This window comes from Lonchura striata, chromosome 3 (genome assembly GCF_050655825.1).
Source record: "Lonchura striata isolate lonStrDom1 chromosome 3, ASM5065582v1, whole genome shotgun sequence".
Lineage (NCBI taxonomy): Eukaryota > Metazoa > Chordata > Aves > Passeriformes > Estrildidae > Lonchura > Lonchura striata.
Window position 1 is genome coordinate 55,302,290 of NC_140705.1, and position 16,294 is coordinate 55,318,583.

At 35.8% G+C, this 16,294-nt stretch overlaps 1 protein-coding gene across 25 annotated transcripts in view; it reads left to right on the forward strand.

Annotated features, from left to right (window-relative positions):
- The window catches only part of EYA4 (EYA transcriptional coactivator and phosphatase 4), a 143,036-nt gene that overhangs the window by 12,857 nt on the left and 113,885 nt on the right, over window positions 1–16,294 (forward strand). For 15 of the 25 annotated variants that reach the window (XM_085575195.1, XM_085575194.1, XM_085575205.1 and 12 more), the window contains exons 2-4: window positions 5,102–5,203; window positions 6,788–6,843; window positions 8,142–8,232. In XM_085575195.1, coding sequence (XP_085431321.1) covers window positions 5,171–5,203; window positions 6,788–6,843; window positions 8,142–8,232 — 180 coding nt within the window. In that variant the 5' untranslated portion in view covers window positions 5,102–5,170. The other 10 variants (XM_085575211.1, XM_085575217.1, XM_085575215.1 and 7 more) reach the window with 3 other exon arrangements.

The following is a 16,294-nucleotide window of genomic DNA, read 5'->3' on the forward strand; positions in this document are numbered from 1 at the left end:
AGAACACTCTAAAACTTCTCTGAGTGTAAAATTCTCATCCTCAGCAAGCTAAAAGTAGACTGAAATCAAACTGATCCAAAGACAGCCGTATTCAACCCTCCACAGAGAAAGGCCCAAGGTAGGGAAAAAAGTATTAGAAGAGGAGAAAGGGAAAGTCTATATTCTCATTAATTCTCTAGTCTGTGGAGAAAGATTTGTTTCTATAATGAAATAGGAGTTTTTCAGGAGGCTTTTTTCACTCATATTGATATCAGATAATAGACACCAGCTAAGGAAAGGGCCTCAGCTAAACCTAAATACACATGCAAAATTCCTGAGCCATTTCTGCTTTTGGGAAGGCAAGAATCCTTCTGGAATGAAAGAAGAAAAAATTTAAGAATTAAAATAATTTAGAAATTCTGAATATATTTCTGTTCACCTGCCCATTTTCCTCAGGGAAGAGTACATGTCCCTGAAAAGATCATACTGTCAGGGTGGTTTTGTTTGGCAGACAAAGTAGAAGTTCTAATAAATCAGCATTTGGTTTCCTTTTAACTTAGGAAATTAAAAGGATATTTTATCTTTTTTGCATTTATATTTTATCTTTTTCACGTGAGACTTTATGTGATAGGCATGCAGACAACCAGAAGGACGTTTTCTTAGGTAGGAAATTACTGAATATTAGGCAGAGCCTGTTTGTTACTGCCCATACCCTTTGCCTTGTTCTTTCAAAGGAATGGGTTTCATGTGAAACAAATAGCCTGAAGTATCTATTTTAATGGGATTGCAGTACATATGCACTAGTTTCTTGTCTAAAGCAATTTTCTCATTACCTGCCTTGCACAATCTTTCACAGTGCCTTGAATGTGCTTTATTCTACTCAGATATTCTGTAGGAGTGATGCAAACCCAAAGTGAGATTTGCCTGAGAGACTGTGAGAGTTTGGGCCCTGGAGCCTGTCCTCATTTATTGGTTCACATCCTGCATAAATTCAGTGGCAGCTATCAGCACTAAGTATTAGTACTATCACAGGTTTCTGAAGTAGAGCACTAGAAAATAAGAAATTGCTCTATTTGTGACCACTTCTCTCTTAACATTTTGACTCCCAACCTGTGGCTGTGACAGAAATGAGTTCTTTTTTTGTGGCTGAATGAATTGCGTAAACCACAACAGCATATTTCTGCTAGGCCTATTACCAATACATTTCAAAATGTGTAAAACAGTATAGTATATTTGCCTGGGATCATGAAATTTCTGAACTCTATTGCCACAGCACATATGATGCAGCCTTAGAAGAACTAGGAAGCATCATGTGATAAAATCTCAGTAGAAGTAGGTATTCTTTAGATAAAACAAAACAAAAAAAAGAATGTGAAAATGTGCCCAAGATTATTATAATGTGAAAAAAATATGGTAGAAACTGAGGCTAATGCTTGCCCTGCCCCTGAATTTCATTTCAGAAGACTAATTCTGAGAGGCCGAAGAGAGGACTTTCTTCCCAGGTAATTTTGTTGAAGTGAAATGGGGGAGATTTTTTTGTCTGATAGCCAAACTCCTCTTCCAAATGATGGATTCTTCTTGGAGATCTATATCCCTGTCTGGCCAACTGGAGGGCCTGAAGCAGCCTCTTGGGAATTGTCAAGTGCTTTAAGGCTGGTTTTTACCTGTGGGTCCCCAAGCTTTACATTCTGTCTTGAGCTTGTGGAAGTTGCAGTACAGGATCATAGCAGACATCCCATAGAAAATGAAATTGCATTACATTTTCAGTCACTTATAAAGCAGTGTGCAGCAGATCCTCAAGTAGTTTATTTTCTTTAACTTATGGGTGTATCTCTGGAAGGAAACACATGTTTCTCCTCATGGTCAAGTCCTGGAAGTTGCAGTTTAAATTTGATGAAGTGTTTTATTCCCCCAGATAAAAACAAATAAATAAAAAATTATATTTAAATGCATTTGTTGATGAGGAAAGTCAGGAATCCTCCTAATTAAGACATTTCTTAGAAAGGTAAAATTTTTATCTGCGAGCATAAAACACTTCATCAGTTTTAAAGCCACATCTGCAAGCAGTGGATAAAGAGGAGAAACAGGCATTTTTCTTCATTCTGGCTTGTCTGTGAGTTTAAGACTTTTAACAACTGTTTTTAAAATATTTAAACCCAGTTAGAAACACTTGCAATATAATAGGAATAAGAGTGCCCTCCCTTCCTCTGTTTTTAATCTGGTTCTCTTGATGGAATAAACTACAAGGTTGAATTGGTAACTGGATTATTGCCTCATAAAACAGCACGAGGTTACTATTATCCTTTAATTTTATATCTTTATTAGGGAGTAATGTTGGTCTTATTTAAATCACTGACTTCTCTAATGGTTTTTCTCTCCTTTTACAAATTTATAAAACTAAACCCTAAAGGATTTGGTCTAAGTGCAATTGGCATAACTGCCATTATAAAAATCTTTGTGCTAGCAGTTGGTTATAATCAGCCACTTTAACTGGGCTCAGAATACAGCAGAATTTAGCTGTTGATAGGTAGAATAATACTGATAAAATATTATTTCTGAATTTTATTTCAAAAAGCTCCATTTCCAGTAAGAACTTCTGAATTTTGAGGCAGTGTAATGATGAACAGCAGTGCCCTGGAAACTTACAATTTAGCATGTTTTTGCAAATCATGTATTAAATATATTTTGCATTTCTGCAAAGACTTAAATAAGCTTGTCTTTTTCATGCAATTCAGTAAAGTAATTTTGAAAATTCATGAAAGTTAGTCTTTTTTAGAAGGCAACTAATACAAGTGGCATATTTAATGACATATTCCAGTGAATACACCCACCTGAACTTTGAGACACAACACATACTATGGGTGAATCATTGGCAGTTCTTAGTAGTAAAACTCCTATTGGATTTGTGTCATCAGGATGTATTTAAAATTTTGATACTCTGGAGTTTTTTGGGTTTTTTTTAATGTGAAATCCATCTGTTGATGTCAGTGTGCTTTGATTAAGCACCCATCAATAGGGAAAGAAGCATGGGTCTGTCTGTTTTGATGTAGCTCTGTAGTTGAGTTTTGTACAGAAAGTGAAGTATCTGCCACCTTCAGTGTCTGACTGATAGAATTAGAGCATTTACTTTGAATGCAAGCCAGGTACTGCCTTTTTCAGTCAGTATACTTAGAAACCAGTCAAATAATTTGCTACAAATTTTATATTTTGACCATTTTTTTTTCTGAGAGCAATCTTACCGGTGCAATGACATGAACACCCTACAAACTTTTATTTAAATCAAAGCAGATTTTATGTTTAAATTATTAATGGGATATTTTAGTATTGTCATAAAAATTCATCTCTGTGTTTGCATTTGCCTCCTTTGATTTGGACTGCTGCAGGCAATGCCATGTAGAGCTGCTTTCTCTTAAAATATCCATTGCTCATGGCGGGCTCCTTTCTGAAAATTGCCTATAATAGGAAAGAAACCCTTCAATTCCCCTTTTAGCTTCACTGAAAAAAAATGGAGAAGATATTTACAAATAGAGGAGTATGGGCTCCACATTGACCACAAAAATCATGGGAAGTGATTACAGTTTTGGTGGGGGCATTGTGGGGGAAGATCAATGTCTTGGATCCCTCTGAAATTGAGAGGAGATTGAAAGCATTTTGAAAAATGGTTTTTCAGCTGTATGATACTATAAAATACATGCAACATTACTTTTTTAAAATTTGTCTTTTCCTTATGAAACATCATGGCAAAATTAATGAAACATGAATGTAAATAATTTTGAAACTTAGGCAAGAATGAAGAAAGACAGGAGGGTGTCACTTGATGGCAGGAAAAATCCAGGTGAAATTTGAAAGCAAAGTAGACTGGGGCTGTGCATTTATGTGTGTTCTAGAAAATATCCAATGCAAAACAAAATGAATTTTTGGGACTTACATTTTGGGGAGTAAGTGGAGGTATGGCTAGTAAGTGGCACTTGAGATTCTGAGAGGAGGTATTCAAAGGGCAATGAAAAGCAGTGGGTGAGAATGTGTGGGTGCCATGGGTTGTTCCACACAGGTTCCATTGCTCTGGCTCCTTTCAAATATTCTGCAAATGCCAATACAGCTGTACAGGTTTTTACTTCGGTTGTGTTTATTAATGCTTGCTGGTCAGAATTTTAAACAGAGATCTATGATATGATAATATTATTGAGCACAGTCCAAGGTAATTCCTTGTGGTGTCTTCTTGATTAACAAATCTAGGTAATATTGATAAGCAAATCCAGGAGGTTTGGGTTCCTAAGTGTATATGTTCATGTATTTATTTTTTAATGTAACATGAACTTTGATTAATGATATGATTATTGCATATATGAAATATCCCTGTCACTTTTCTTTTTGTTCTAAATTATGCAAATTTATGTAAGTCCAAAATGGATCTTTTCTGAGAATGGAGATTGTAAAATAATCATATAGCTTTATAGTTAGGGTTACCATGATAATTCACAGGCAGAACTCCTGGAAAATAGAATTTTCTTGTTGAAGATCTCCATATTTGATGAGAATGATTCACCCTATTAGAGAAGGTATAGACATAGCAGATAATTATGATAATGTCTGTTATTTAGCACTTTGTAGGGAGCCACTTGTTATAAACCACTTTGTGTATTTAATTTAATCCTAAAGGAATTTAATGAACCTTAGAGAGGGGACTTCACGCTGATAATTGCATAATAACCTATTTTTATGCCAGACACTTAATGGCTAAGAGGTTCTCATTAAATGTGTATTAAGCAGTTCTCTTCTATAACTGTCTTTCTAAGATGTTCTCTCATGGGTTATCATTTATTGACTACTTAACAGCTGCCTGTATTCAGCATTTTAGCTTCTTTATGGGTTTGTTTTCAGAGTTGTTTTTTCTCTTGAAGGAGTCAAAGAAAAGTCCCTGTTTCTGTTGTTATATTTTAGATAGTTCCCAAAATAATACTGAAGGTGTTGAAGCACTTTACATGAAATTAATCTTCATATGGGAACTTTGCTTCAGATTTTAGTGAAACCACAACCTCAGTTAGGATGTTTGTTTATTGCAGATTTGCTTTAGAGGACCATAGACTAACATGTTGGTTTTTAAACTTCTCTTTTAATTTAGACTACTGAGCTGTAAATTGAAAGGAAGATAATTTCTGCTTGCGGAGGAAAAGAAAGGTGAATAACCTCAATGGAAGACTCTCAGGATCTAAGTGAACAGTCAGTAAGTACAAATGTTGCTAAATTGAATGGAATAAATTGAACTCTGTTCAACCAAGCTGTGTAAAAGGATTTTACTTTGGATTTGAAAATTATAGTAGGATCTGGGGAAATCTTCCAAGCTCCTAGTTTTAAACCTTTTAGTTTGTACATTAAGAGAATGGGTGGTTTTAATATTTTTTCCCTGTTGAAAGGAACAAGATCTTTGTTATGTAAGATTTTGCGGAACTACAATTGTTAGAGGGATATAATTAAGCTACATTGGAAGAATAAAATGTTAGAAATATGAACAGTGGTATGCCTTGTTCAAATAATTGCATTAAAATGTATCTCCACAGTGATCTGTCAGTTTTTCCAAAACAAGGGTTACCAAAAACAGAAGCAAAATATTTCAAATGGTGAGACTGTGGCAGATGACATACATTAATTTTTTCAGGATTTTCTTGGATTTCAAGGGGATGGTGAGAATTGGTAGTCTATCCCCCTGTCCCAAGTCAGAGAGAGTCTGCTTTTCACTGACGAAGTTTCTGGGAAAAATGGGGTGGACATTTCTTTTCATTTTGCCTTTCTTATTTTTCTTTGCCTTTAAGGACAGATCTCCTCACCACCAGACTGCAGTTCTGAGGAGACAGCAGGCTCTGAGCAAATACAAAACTATCTGGGCTTGCCATCCAATATATTTGGCTTTTTAGCATCTTAATTTTCTGCTGTTTCTCACTGCTTACAACAGGGACACATTTTGCCAGTACCATGATCCCTATGATTCACTTGAACTTAGTGAACTAAAGATGAACAAAGGGATTTAGTATTCCTATTTCTGACATGTTGAAGGAGGTTATCCATGCAATAAACCTGTCTGAATATATATATATATTTTAGAGACTTTTAGGGGTAACACAAGTGCAAGGAAGTGGGAAGAGTTGCAGTGTTTCTAAAAGGTCAGTAATTTTCTTTAATAAGGAGTACTTTTCTCCTGGCTGGGTAGCTCCTATCTGAGACTTTATCTTGGACTAGAATTTTATTACTGATTTTAAATGGTACAGAACTGGAAAGACTTAACAGTGTCTTAAGTCCTCATGGTGGCACTACCTGGGACAGCTGCACATATTTATGTATTTAAAGTGTTCCCAAGCAAAACTTTAGGGCCTGTAAAAGCCACATGGCTTCATAATTTAATAAAGTTTTATAAAAGTCATAAAAGATTAGGCAGAAGTTCATCTCTTGCAGTCTGTGAAATAATTTTTCTGTGGAGTAATCATGGTGTGGTTATTAATAGGAGGTAGATGAGCCAGTTTAACTTACTGCAAAAACAGCTTTCCGTAGTAGTTAAAATGTTTTTGCAACACTGGATGCCTGATAAATGCATATTTTAGAAGAAATTTTACTACTCCATCATAGTTTAATCTCTCTAGTATTTCTCATAATTTCTACATAGCTTTATGCTACATATGAAAATGGTCTGCAGATTGCAAATTCAGGTGAAATCTGTGCTGTGTTGCATATGAAGGTAGGATTTGCTGTCTTTATGTTAGTGTCACAAAAAGTCATGATTCAAGACAAGTTTATTCTTCTTACTCTTCACAAACAGGGTCAGAACGTGAAGGTAATGGGTGGGAGAGCCATTTCATCACTCCCTGTATCCAGGTGGGTGCTGAGACTAAAGTATTGCCAAGAGCTTGGGCACAGTCCTGGGAATTGTGTGAGGCCTTTCTGCCTAGGGCCGGCACTAAGGCTTCATTTCCCAACTTCAAAAGTCATTTCACTCTTACATCATGGTTAAAGTCCTCTCAGCCAATTTCCAAACAAGAAAATAGCGTCTCTGGCTTAGTTCCTTAAACAGGGCATGTCTGTGGGCTAGAGATCTCAGGAAGCAGGAGGGTTTGCTGGTTTAAGTGGTTTAAACTCTAAGAAGATATCAGATGTATCTGCTTGAAGTGTAGCTGTGCTGTTTTGTACTGATTAATGTGTTTTATACTGGTTAGCTCTGGGCAGTTTCTGCCCATTAGGCAGGATTTTTAATTCTTGATGTGTTCAGGGAGCACAAGTACTTCTTTCCAGCCTCAAAATGTCTTTTAGAAGTTAAATGCATAATATTTAGATAATGAAAATTCATGGAGAATAAGGAACTAGCCTCTACTGCATGTGTATTAGATTGTGTGAATAAGGATGAGGGCAAGACCTGTGCTCAAACTTGTGTTGATACCTTGGTTTCAAATAGTCTAGTCCTTGGTTACTTTAAAGACTGCCTTTCTCTGCAGCTGAGATGGGTTAGAATGTGTTTGCTTTTGCATGGTGTGTTTGATGGACAGTTGAGTTTTCTGAAAAGAAAGATTCCTTTATTGGATTAATTTCCCTGGGAATTATGTTAAAGAAACTTTCATCCTTGGGAAAAGAAGCCAGGCACAGTTCGTTTGTACAGTGAACAAGAATAATTTTCAAGTTTTTATTTTTTTTTAAGTTTTATTTAAAGAAAGGATATTATTCTAACTTTTGAGAGTAGATCATCTTCCTGAGACATGATATATTGTAGTGTAGCATTTATTCTGTCAGTCTTCTCCGTAAGTCTGAAATCACTATTATTATTTTAACTAAAAAAAATACACCAATAAGAAATTATTAGTTCTGTGATTCCTGTCCTGGAAGTATTTCAGTTAGGTGAAACTTATATGATCATACCTAAGAGCAACTCCACAGCATCCCTGTTGAGATAAAATTTTATGAAAAATAAATTCTTCCCCTTTTGGCTCAGAACAATGACTGTATGATCACACACTGCTTCAGAAATCTGTGCTCCCCTCTTCTCAGATCTTCTGAAGAATTGTATTTAACTGAATTGAGCAGCTGCTGTTTTCTGAGATGCCAGCTTTATTAGATGTTATATATATCTATACATATATACATATTATGTCAGTAATTTATTTGTTTTTCCTATTTTTGACCAGAAGTCAGTCTACTTGCCTAATCGGTGCTGTAGAGCCTCTGTATTGGGAAACCTCTTGTGCCCCCTTTCCTTGCCTTCTCCTGGTGGCAGAGGTGAGAGAATCAAGTCTTAATCAAGACCATTCAGCAAGAAAAAGAGTCAGAATCAGAATAAAGTTTATTATACTCTGGCTTTCCTGTCTTTGCTCACAACTGAATAGTGAATAGCTCTATTTTGCAGACCAGCAGGAAAATGATACAATTTACTAGCTGATGCAGAGGTGAGCTGGGTTCCATCAGGTGCAGCTGAGATCCAGTGGATCCTTGCAGGTGGCATGGAGCAGTCTGGGATGAGGCATATCATGTTACTGTACTTTCTAGGGTGGGTATGTGTCCAAAAAAGCTCACAACTCTCTTTTCCTTTCCAATTCAGATACAGAATATATTTGTACATCCATGCATAGGACTTTATTTTAATTTATGGGAAGGCTCAGTTAATAGTATTCTGAGTGAAAAAGAGGAAAATAGTAAGACATGTATTGCACAGATAGAAGAAAATAACCAAATGATCCTTTTCATGTTCTGGTGTGACGTTTGTCTTCAGGTTCAGGCTACTGGTTACCAAGTGAAAGAATACTTAAAACCATATCAACTGATCTTACATGGAGCTATGTTATAAGTTCTATTTGTTTTGAAATGGAAAAGAAGGAAATTTTACACATCTTGTATTTATGAAGAGTCTGGCAATAGGGAAAGAAAAGTTTTTCAAGACTGATTTTGAAGATGATACATAAAAGTAATTTTTTAGCACCTAAATAGTCCTCTGTTGTGCTTCGGTATAGCAGACACATTTGGGATTTTGAGAACTACAGGTTTACACTCTTTATTTTGTCTCTTTTAGTCATCACTTTCTCTTCAGTCTGTATTAGTAGAAGAAGAACAATTTGGCTGCTAACTTACTAGTTTAAGGTTTCAAAGGGCCTTATTAGAAACTGGTGTAATTTCATCCCCTGGCCCTTTTATATAACAGCCTGCATATTTAGATTACTTCATTTTAACCTAGAATTAAACAATAGATTGCAGTGCTGTAGGACAGGACACTAGCAGATGTGAAGCTAAACGTGAACGAACAGGTTTTTATTTTTGTGACATTTGGACAATCATCCCCCTTGTGCCCTGGTAAGTTATTTGTTTTTTATCAGACTGTACAGACTGTTATATCTGTTACATGCATTTATGGCCCACTTGCAGATGGACAATCCTTGGCAACCTTTTTTGGACAGTGTTGTTTCCCCGTTTTTGTTTTATTTTAATGTGTGAAGCTGTCAGATGTGATCCCTTTGTAGATCAGTTTTCAGCTGCAGCTGTTTCTCTGTTGCCCGAGCCCTGTACCTGCAGCATTTAATCTTCCTCATATCTGGGGTGGGCAGCCTGCTAGCACTTTGGCTGGAGCTTATTACAGAGAAATTAAAATTAGTTTAAACACTTTACCTGAATTTTAAAATGCTTTGTTTCACTTTTCTGCATTGCAGCATAGCATGTTGTGGTTCTTATCTCTGTTATATTAGTATTTATAGGACTTGGAATATTACAGGCAATTCATCTTCTCAGGTTAGTGATGCTGCTTGAAAGAGATATCTGGAAGTGATCTGGTCTAGCTTCTGGTCATGAAATGCTGGCAGTATGCACAAATACTTCAGTTATGAGAGCAAGGAACATTTAAGCTCAGTAAGTGAAGAAATTACAGATGGAGTAAGAAAAAAATGTTTTCTTAATGAGTGATTTTAATTAAAATCAGTAATTGAACTAAAATGCCATAACTTTAACTCAGCTGTAATAGAAAGTAATAGAAAACGGGGCTGTCTTTTCAAAGTATTTTTGAGAATTACTAAGATATTTTACTACCTCTGTTCTACAGACACAGTAACTGGCATAGAGATGTGCTTTGCCATAAAGGATCCAAAATTATCACCCATTTTGAATTACAGTAGATAAGAATATATTGTAATATCATAATTCCTTGTCTCTCATCTAATAGGAATTAGAGGTAGAAACATCAATGTTGTTCTCTCTCAGCTGTAAGACCTTTACATATGACATAACAACTTATGAACAAACACTTTCTTGCTCTTTCCTTTGTGCTCTACCATGTCAGCATTCTGTCATTTCTATACAATAATCCACCACTTTTTTCAAACTACATTAATAGTTTCCAATATATTTTATTTCTGTCATTTACCAAATGGGGCAGACCAACTGAGAAAGTACTCAGAAGCAATTCATGCATTTTGACACGTAGAATAAACTGAGCAGAGTTGTGTGTCATGTGAATTGCATATCATTGGAGAAATAGTGTGGCATGAAAGGTACGAATGTTCACTGTTGACATGCATACAAAAATAGAAATGTGCATTTTTTCTAAGTTGGTTAAAATTCTATTTTGAAAACAGATTTATTGAAAAGCTCAGTAAGAAATCTCTTCATGTATCCAAGATAATTCTACAGAATAATATCCATGACTTGTAAAATTGCAAGATAGGATGAGAAGAGGTGTTGGCAAAGAAACAGAAATGCTCCTGTCATTGTCACTGCCATGTTTCCTCTGGTTTAGCTCTCTGCCTGTCTCCTGGAAGATGTTACCATGTCACTATCAGAAGTTTAAATGGAAAGGCACAGTATGGGCTTTATTTAATAACGAGGAAAACCAATAAAAGAAAATGTTCTGCTGTCACATACTGTCCTTGGACTGTTGACAGGGACTGACACATAGCTACTATATAGTTTGTTATTGCTGGTATTTCTGGCTCCAGAGAGGCCCCAGACTAGAATTTTAGGGATAGAACTACTCGGGAAAATTGCCACTGCCTTAAGCTACATACACTTTCCTTAAGATAGATACCGTCTTCTGCACAGGGGTCTCCAGGGTTTCTGGAGCATGAAATTCTCTATTACTAGTGATGTTACAGCCCTGATGTGATATGGATATCAGAGATGGCTTCTATTGTATTGTAACAGATGACACCACTAGAGAAAATAAAGACAAAAATTTGCCAGTGGAAAAATTGTCTTCAAGGCCTGAAAATGGGGCCAGCTTAGACCTTCTCTGAATTCTCCACAATGACCTGTTCACCTACGAAAAGGTTTGTATCTATGCATGCATACATAAGATATGGAACATGAGAGTCAGTCCAACAAAAGTATTATCTCTCCCTATAAATGGTGCTTTCTTAGAATAAATCAGAATCTGACAGACACATTTCAAGCTCTGCCGATGAATTTTGCTTGTATGATATGATACTTGTTCAAGCATTTAAAATACCAAATTTATAAGTACACTTCTAATTTATTTTAATATTGAATTTTAACTTAGGATTACTTACAAAATTTCCAAAAGTGTCCATGTCTGTCCAATTTGTGATAGCAAAATGAAAACACAAGTTTCCTTTAGCACAGAGATTGTACATCAGCTTAGGCTTCTGATTTTGACAGTGTCCAGGTGCAGTTAACATAAGAAGACTTACTTTCTTCTTCAGTAAAAAGGGCTCAGGGTTTTGTAATGAAAACAAAATATTCAACATGACAGTAGATCAATCCTAGCTTTTTCATTTTTCAAGGCTAAATGCCTAGTGCCTTCATGCCTATTAAAAAACTAAGTCTACATTTTCACATGAAAAGCATGGTTTACACTGAACATACATTAGATTTCTACTCATTTGATTATTGTAAAAAGTCCAGATGCAGCAGTGTGCTGAAGAATGTGTGGGACTTAGGGGATGTGATTAAGCCCAGGGATTTTTCATGTGCTTTAAGTTAGGCATGTGCTTAAATACTTTTCTGGAAAAGACTTGGAAATACAGTACAAAATAAAAGCAGTAATTTCGAAATATTTTACTACCAAATACATCTGAATGATTTGTGGCTGCGGCTACTATTTATTCAGCATTATGTAACAGTCATGGTTTCTTTCTTCTCCTTATAGTAGCTTTTGTCTGAGCTTTACCTACATATCCAAGTGGTTGACTTGCAAATCAACTTGTATTAAAATAGAGAAGAATGACAGGGAGAAGTATTAAATAATTTTTAAATAACAAAATGACGCTAGGCAAATAATCTAATTTCCTATTTCATAAAGTATGTCTTAAACACATTGTGCACATGCAGGTCCATTAAACCACACTCACATCCTTATCTTCTCTTATATTTGGTTAAATCTTTAGCAATGTGAAGAAGATGTTAAAATCATTGAAATGTTCTGGCTACAGTAGATAGAAATAATTTTGCCATAATATAACTTAAGGCAGAATTTGTCCCAGAAGATCCCATTGGAGTAACAATGTGAAACTCATGTTGTTCATTTGTTTATTTATTTATTAGTTAAATAATTCATTTTAAGGTTTGTTCATGCTTCTCCATACTCTTGAAAGCAACACCTAATGCTCGATGAAAGTATTGTCATGGCAGCATCCTTTGCCTTATGTCAGCACTTGGACTTCAGCAGTGATTATGCTTTAGTCAAAGAACTCACCATCCCAAGTATGAAGCAGATTTCATCTCAGACACCCAGAGATTTATGTTGGAGTGCTACTTTTATAAAGGCAAGCTCTAGGTGAGCTTTAACTGAAGATTGAACAAACCTCTTCTTAAATGTGGCAGAAAATCTAGTTTGTTGCATCTCTTTCTCTTTTTTTGTGTATAACAGCAGAGAAATTAATGTTAGCTGACCACGATTCCATGATTTGTTTGTTTGTTTGTTTGTTTTTGGTACTGGAAGCAGTGACTAATGGGATTTCTGTCATGAAAAAGAGCACCTTTTATAGTTCAGGTCTAGTCGTCCCTGTTTTTGTGAAACCTTACTGGGCTTTAAATTTTTTACTCTTTAGTCTTGGGCCAAATGAAATTTTTCTTTATGTGATTCAGTCAAAGTATACAAGAGAAGGAGCTTAAGGAAACATCTCTTACTTCTGAAATGAAAAAGAATGTTTTTCTCATTTCAGTTGGTAATGCTGTTAAAAAATTATACAGGTTTTCAAGTTTCAGTTTGTCATGCAGTCACCTTCCTTGTGGGGCTACTAATGTCTTGCAGTGAAATGTATTGGGCTGCCACCTGAGCTTTTGGGGATTTACAGAATAACAGCCCGCAGCCTGGGAGCCTGGTGTTGCTGGACATGGCAGTGTAGATACTAAATTCCATCCAATAAAAAGTCAAACTATGCTTGTAGTTCAAAATCCAGTAATCCGTGCTTTAAGTGTTTTTCAGCGATACTTTTTACTGGCTCTGTGCAAAAAGTATTTGTGCATTTACCCACCCAGATAGGATCAAGTGTGAGAAAGAACTTCTCACTAAATGGTGATTCTCATAGTGGCTCTTGAGCAGTTAGGAAAACCTCTTCTTGCTCTTTTTTCCATTGATTCAAAGATTCTTACTCTGTTAAAATTCTTCCAGCAGCCTGTGCCTTGAATACAGCACATTGCTTTCCCAGCAGTTCAGGCCTTTGCTTTAGTGAAATGGGCTGTAATTTCCTCTCCTCCTTTTTAGTTCATTTTCTTTGAGTTGTGAAATAAACTTGATAGTATGACAATTTTTGAAACAGTGAAATTAAAATAATTACATAATGAAATGTATGGAGTATTTCTACCATTCAGTGTGTTTTGCCATCAGAGGGAGCAATGTGTTCTGTAGTTAATGGTTAGTTAATTGTTCTGTAGTTAATTGGTATCCTCTGTTTTGCCTCAACCACTATTAACTGCATTTATGTAAACAGCCTGGCCCTGATGCATTAGGGGCACCTGAGCTTCCCTTGCTTTCTCTTGCTTACCCTGGTTGTCATGGGCCATTCCAGGATGCTTTTAATATAATGAATTTTAATGAATAATTGAATTAACTCAGCTTTCACTGCACTGGACACAGGAGATTCTGTTCTCAGGGAAGTCCAGCGCACAGGAAGAATGAATGCTGTACACAGTCAGATGCTGTATACAGAGGTACAAATGTTCAGGACCTTGAATCCAGCTACACTTTCCTTCACATACATTTAATCAGTTTCTAATACACACTCTGATGTACTGGTTCTCAGCTTCCATTATCTATCTATTATCTACTTTTCAAGAGGTTCGTTACTCAGGCTAAGCTCAAGTCATTATCACATTCAAAAGTTCAGTTTATGCTAAATAATCTTGAGAGCTGTATTTGTTTACATCTTTCTGTATGTACTGTTTCTTCCATGTAGTAATAGTGGTTGTGGTGGAGCTTTGATGGGCCATGGACATGCAGATATCCTGCTGTATATCCTGTGATCTGCCATGTTCTCAAATTCTTTCAAGTTAAACAGCTTTGATAATGAGTTTAAATGGGTTTTTACTGCATCAGTGTAAAACTGATGATTAACTTGTAGCCTCTCTAGTGTAGCACCTGCATCTAGAAGTTTCATAAAAATGAAACTAATTTTATCCCCTCATCCCATAGCTTTGAAGGTGAAAGAGTGAGTTTGTAATTTCAAATGGAATGCTTTTTAATAACGGTATTAAATGATAATTTAAACCGTACTCCTTGGGGCATCACAAGTGAAAATCATAGGCTTTCAAGAAGCTGATTCCATATTGCATTTCATGCATAACTTGCTTTTAAGTCAAGGAATACAGCATTTAATTTATTGAAGAAAAACTATACATTTCCCTTGCAAGATACTAGATTTAATCTAAAGATAAATGCAAATTGAAAGTAAAAGTATAGGAAATAGTCCTTGTAGGATCAAGGGCGGTTATGTGATGCACCATTGGCTGATTGTTCATAAACTCTTCAGTTCTTTCTTCTTAATACCAGGGTTCAACAGTACTCAATTTTGATGAAAGCAAACACATGCTTGACCTGAACTTTCTAGGTTGAAATAATATTTAATTTTAGATTTAGCAGGGTAGAATTAGCTAGCCTTTTGAGAACTTTATACTGAACTATTTACTGAAAATCTCTCAGTTCATGTAATTAAACTGTATTTTAAAACATGTCTATGGAAGCAGATGTATTGCAATAATATTACACTTCATCTGCTTTTCTGATGCTGTTGGATATCTTCTGCTTTGGACATTAACCATATAAAGAGTTCTGTTGAAAGTCCTGGTCTTAACTGTGATAAATAAAACTGAATAATTGCGTAATAAGACATGCTACCAAATATAATATATTTGAAGAAGTGAATTGTTTCCAGTTGACAGTCTACAGATCTTTGTATTTTTGTCTAAAGACCTGTGTATTGATGAGAGAAGACTTAGAATTGCTTAGAATATAGGCATTTGCAAAAATTTGTAGCAATGCAGCTGTAGTTAACCAGTTGCATCAACAAAGATTGAATGCAAATCTAGAGCCTGATTCCAACATAGTTACGCAATTGTAAAATTTACCTATTACCCATCAAGTAAGGGTATCAAGCAGAGCTGCCATCCAAAAAGCTTATGTTAGCACTTAAAAGGAGTAGGAGAAAAAAAGTATGCTTAGATTGTGCTACTCACTAATTTCATGTTCTGTGGTGTATTTTTTCAGACAAGGAAATCTTAATGTGGTCAACATGCTAAAATATATAATAATAAAAAAACAGATTATAATGCTCAGGAATCTTGTACTACATGCTCCTTAATGGATGAATGAATTTCTCATGCCTACCATACAGGTCAAAAAGACCTCTGTGAAACTTTATGTCTACATTGAGTTCCATTTGTAACTGGTCTTACAATTATATTCAGTCAGTACTGCAGATATGACCTGATTGTGGATCTGCAAATCAAGCTGCAAAATTCAGCATGGTCACCTGTAAGAGTATGGAGCTGAGAAAGAAATGTAATTATCCCAGGGGCAGTGCTGTCTGGTTTCACCTAACATAATGTGCACTGAAGAGAAAGGGTGCCAGATGGTTGTGAAAGAGCTGCAGCCCAGCTTCTTTAAAATCACCAGTTACAGAAATCCATCTGGCATATGCCAAGGGCAGGAGCTGACCAGCTAGCTGTCCTGTGATTTCCAGCAGTCTCAAGAGATGTTCTTGAGGCCTTGAGTGAATATGTGATGCAGTGCCTAACCAGGAACTGGAGCATTTCAAAACATCTAAAATTTTCAGCTGAGTGCTTCACAGTCCTCAGAAATTATACTTGGTCATAACATGTTTTCAGAAAAAGATAAGAAAAAACATCA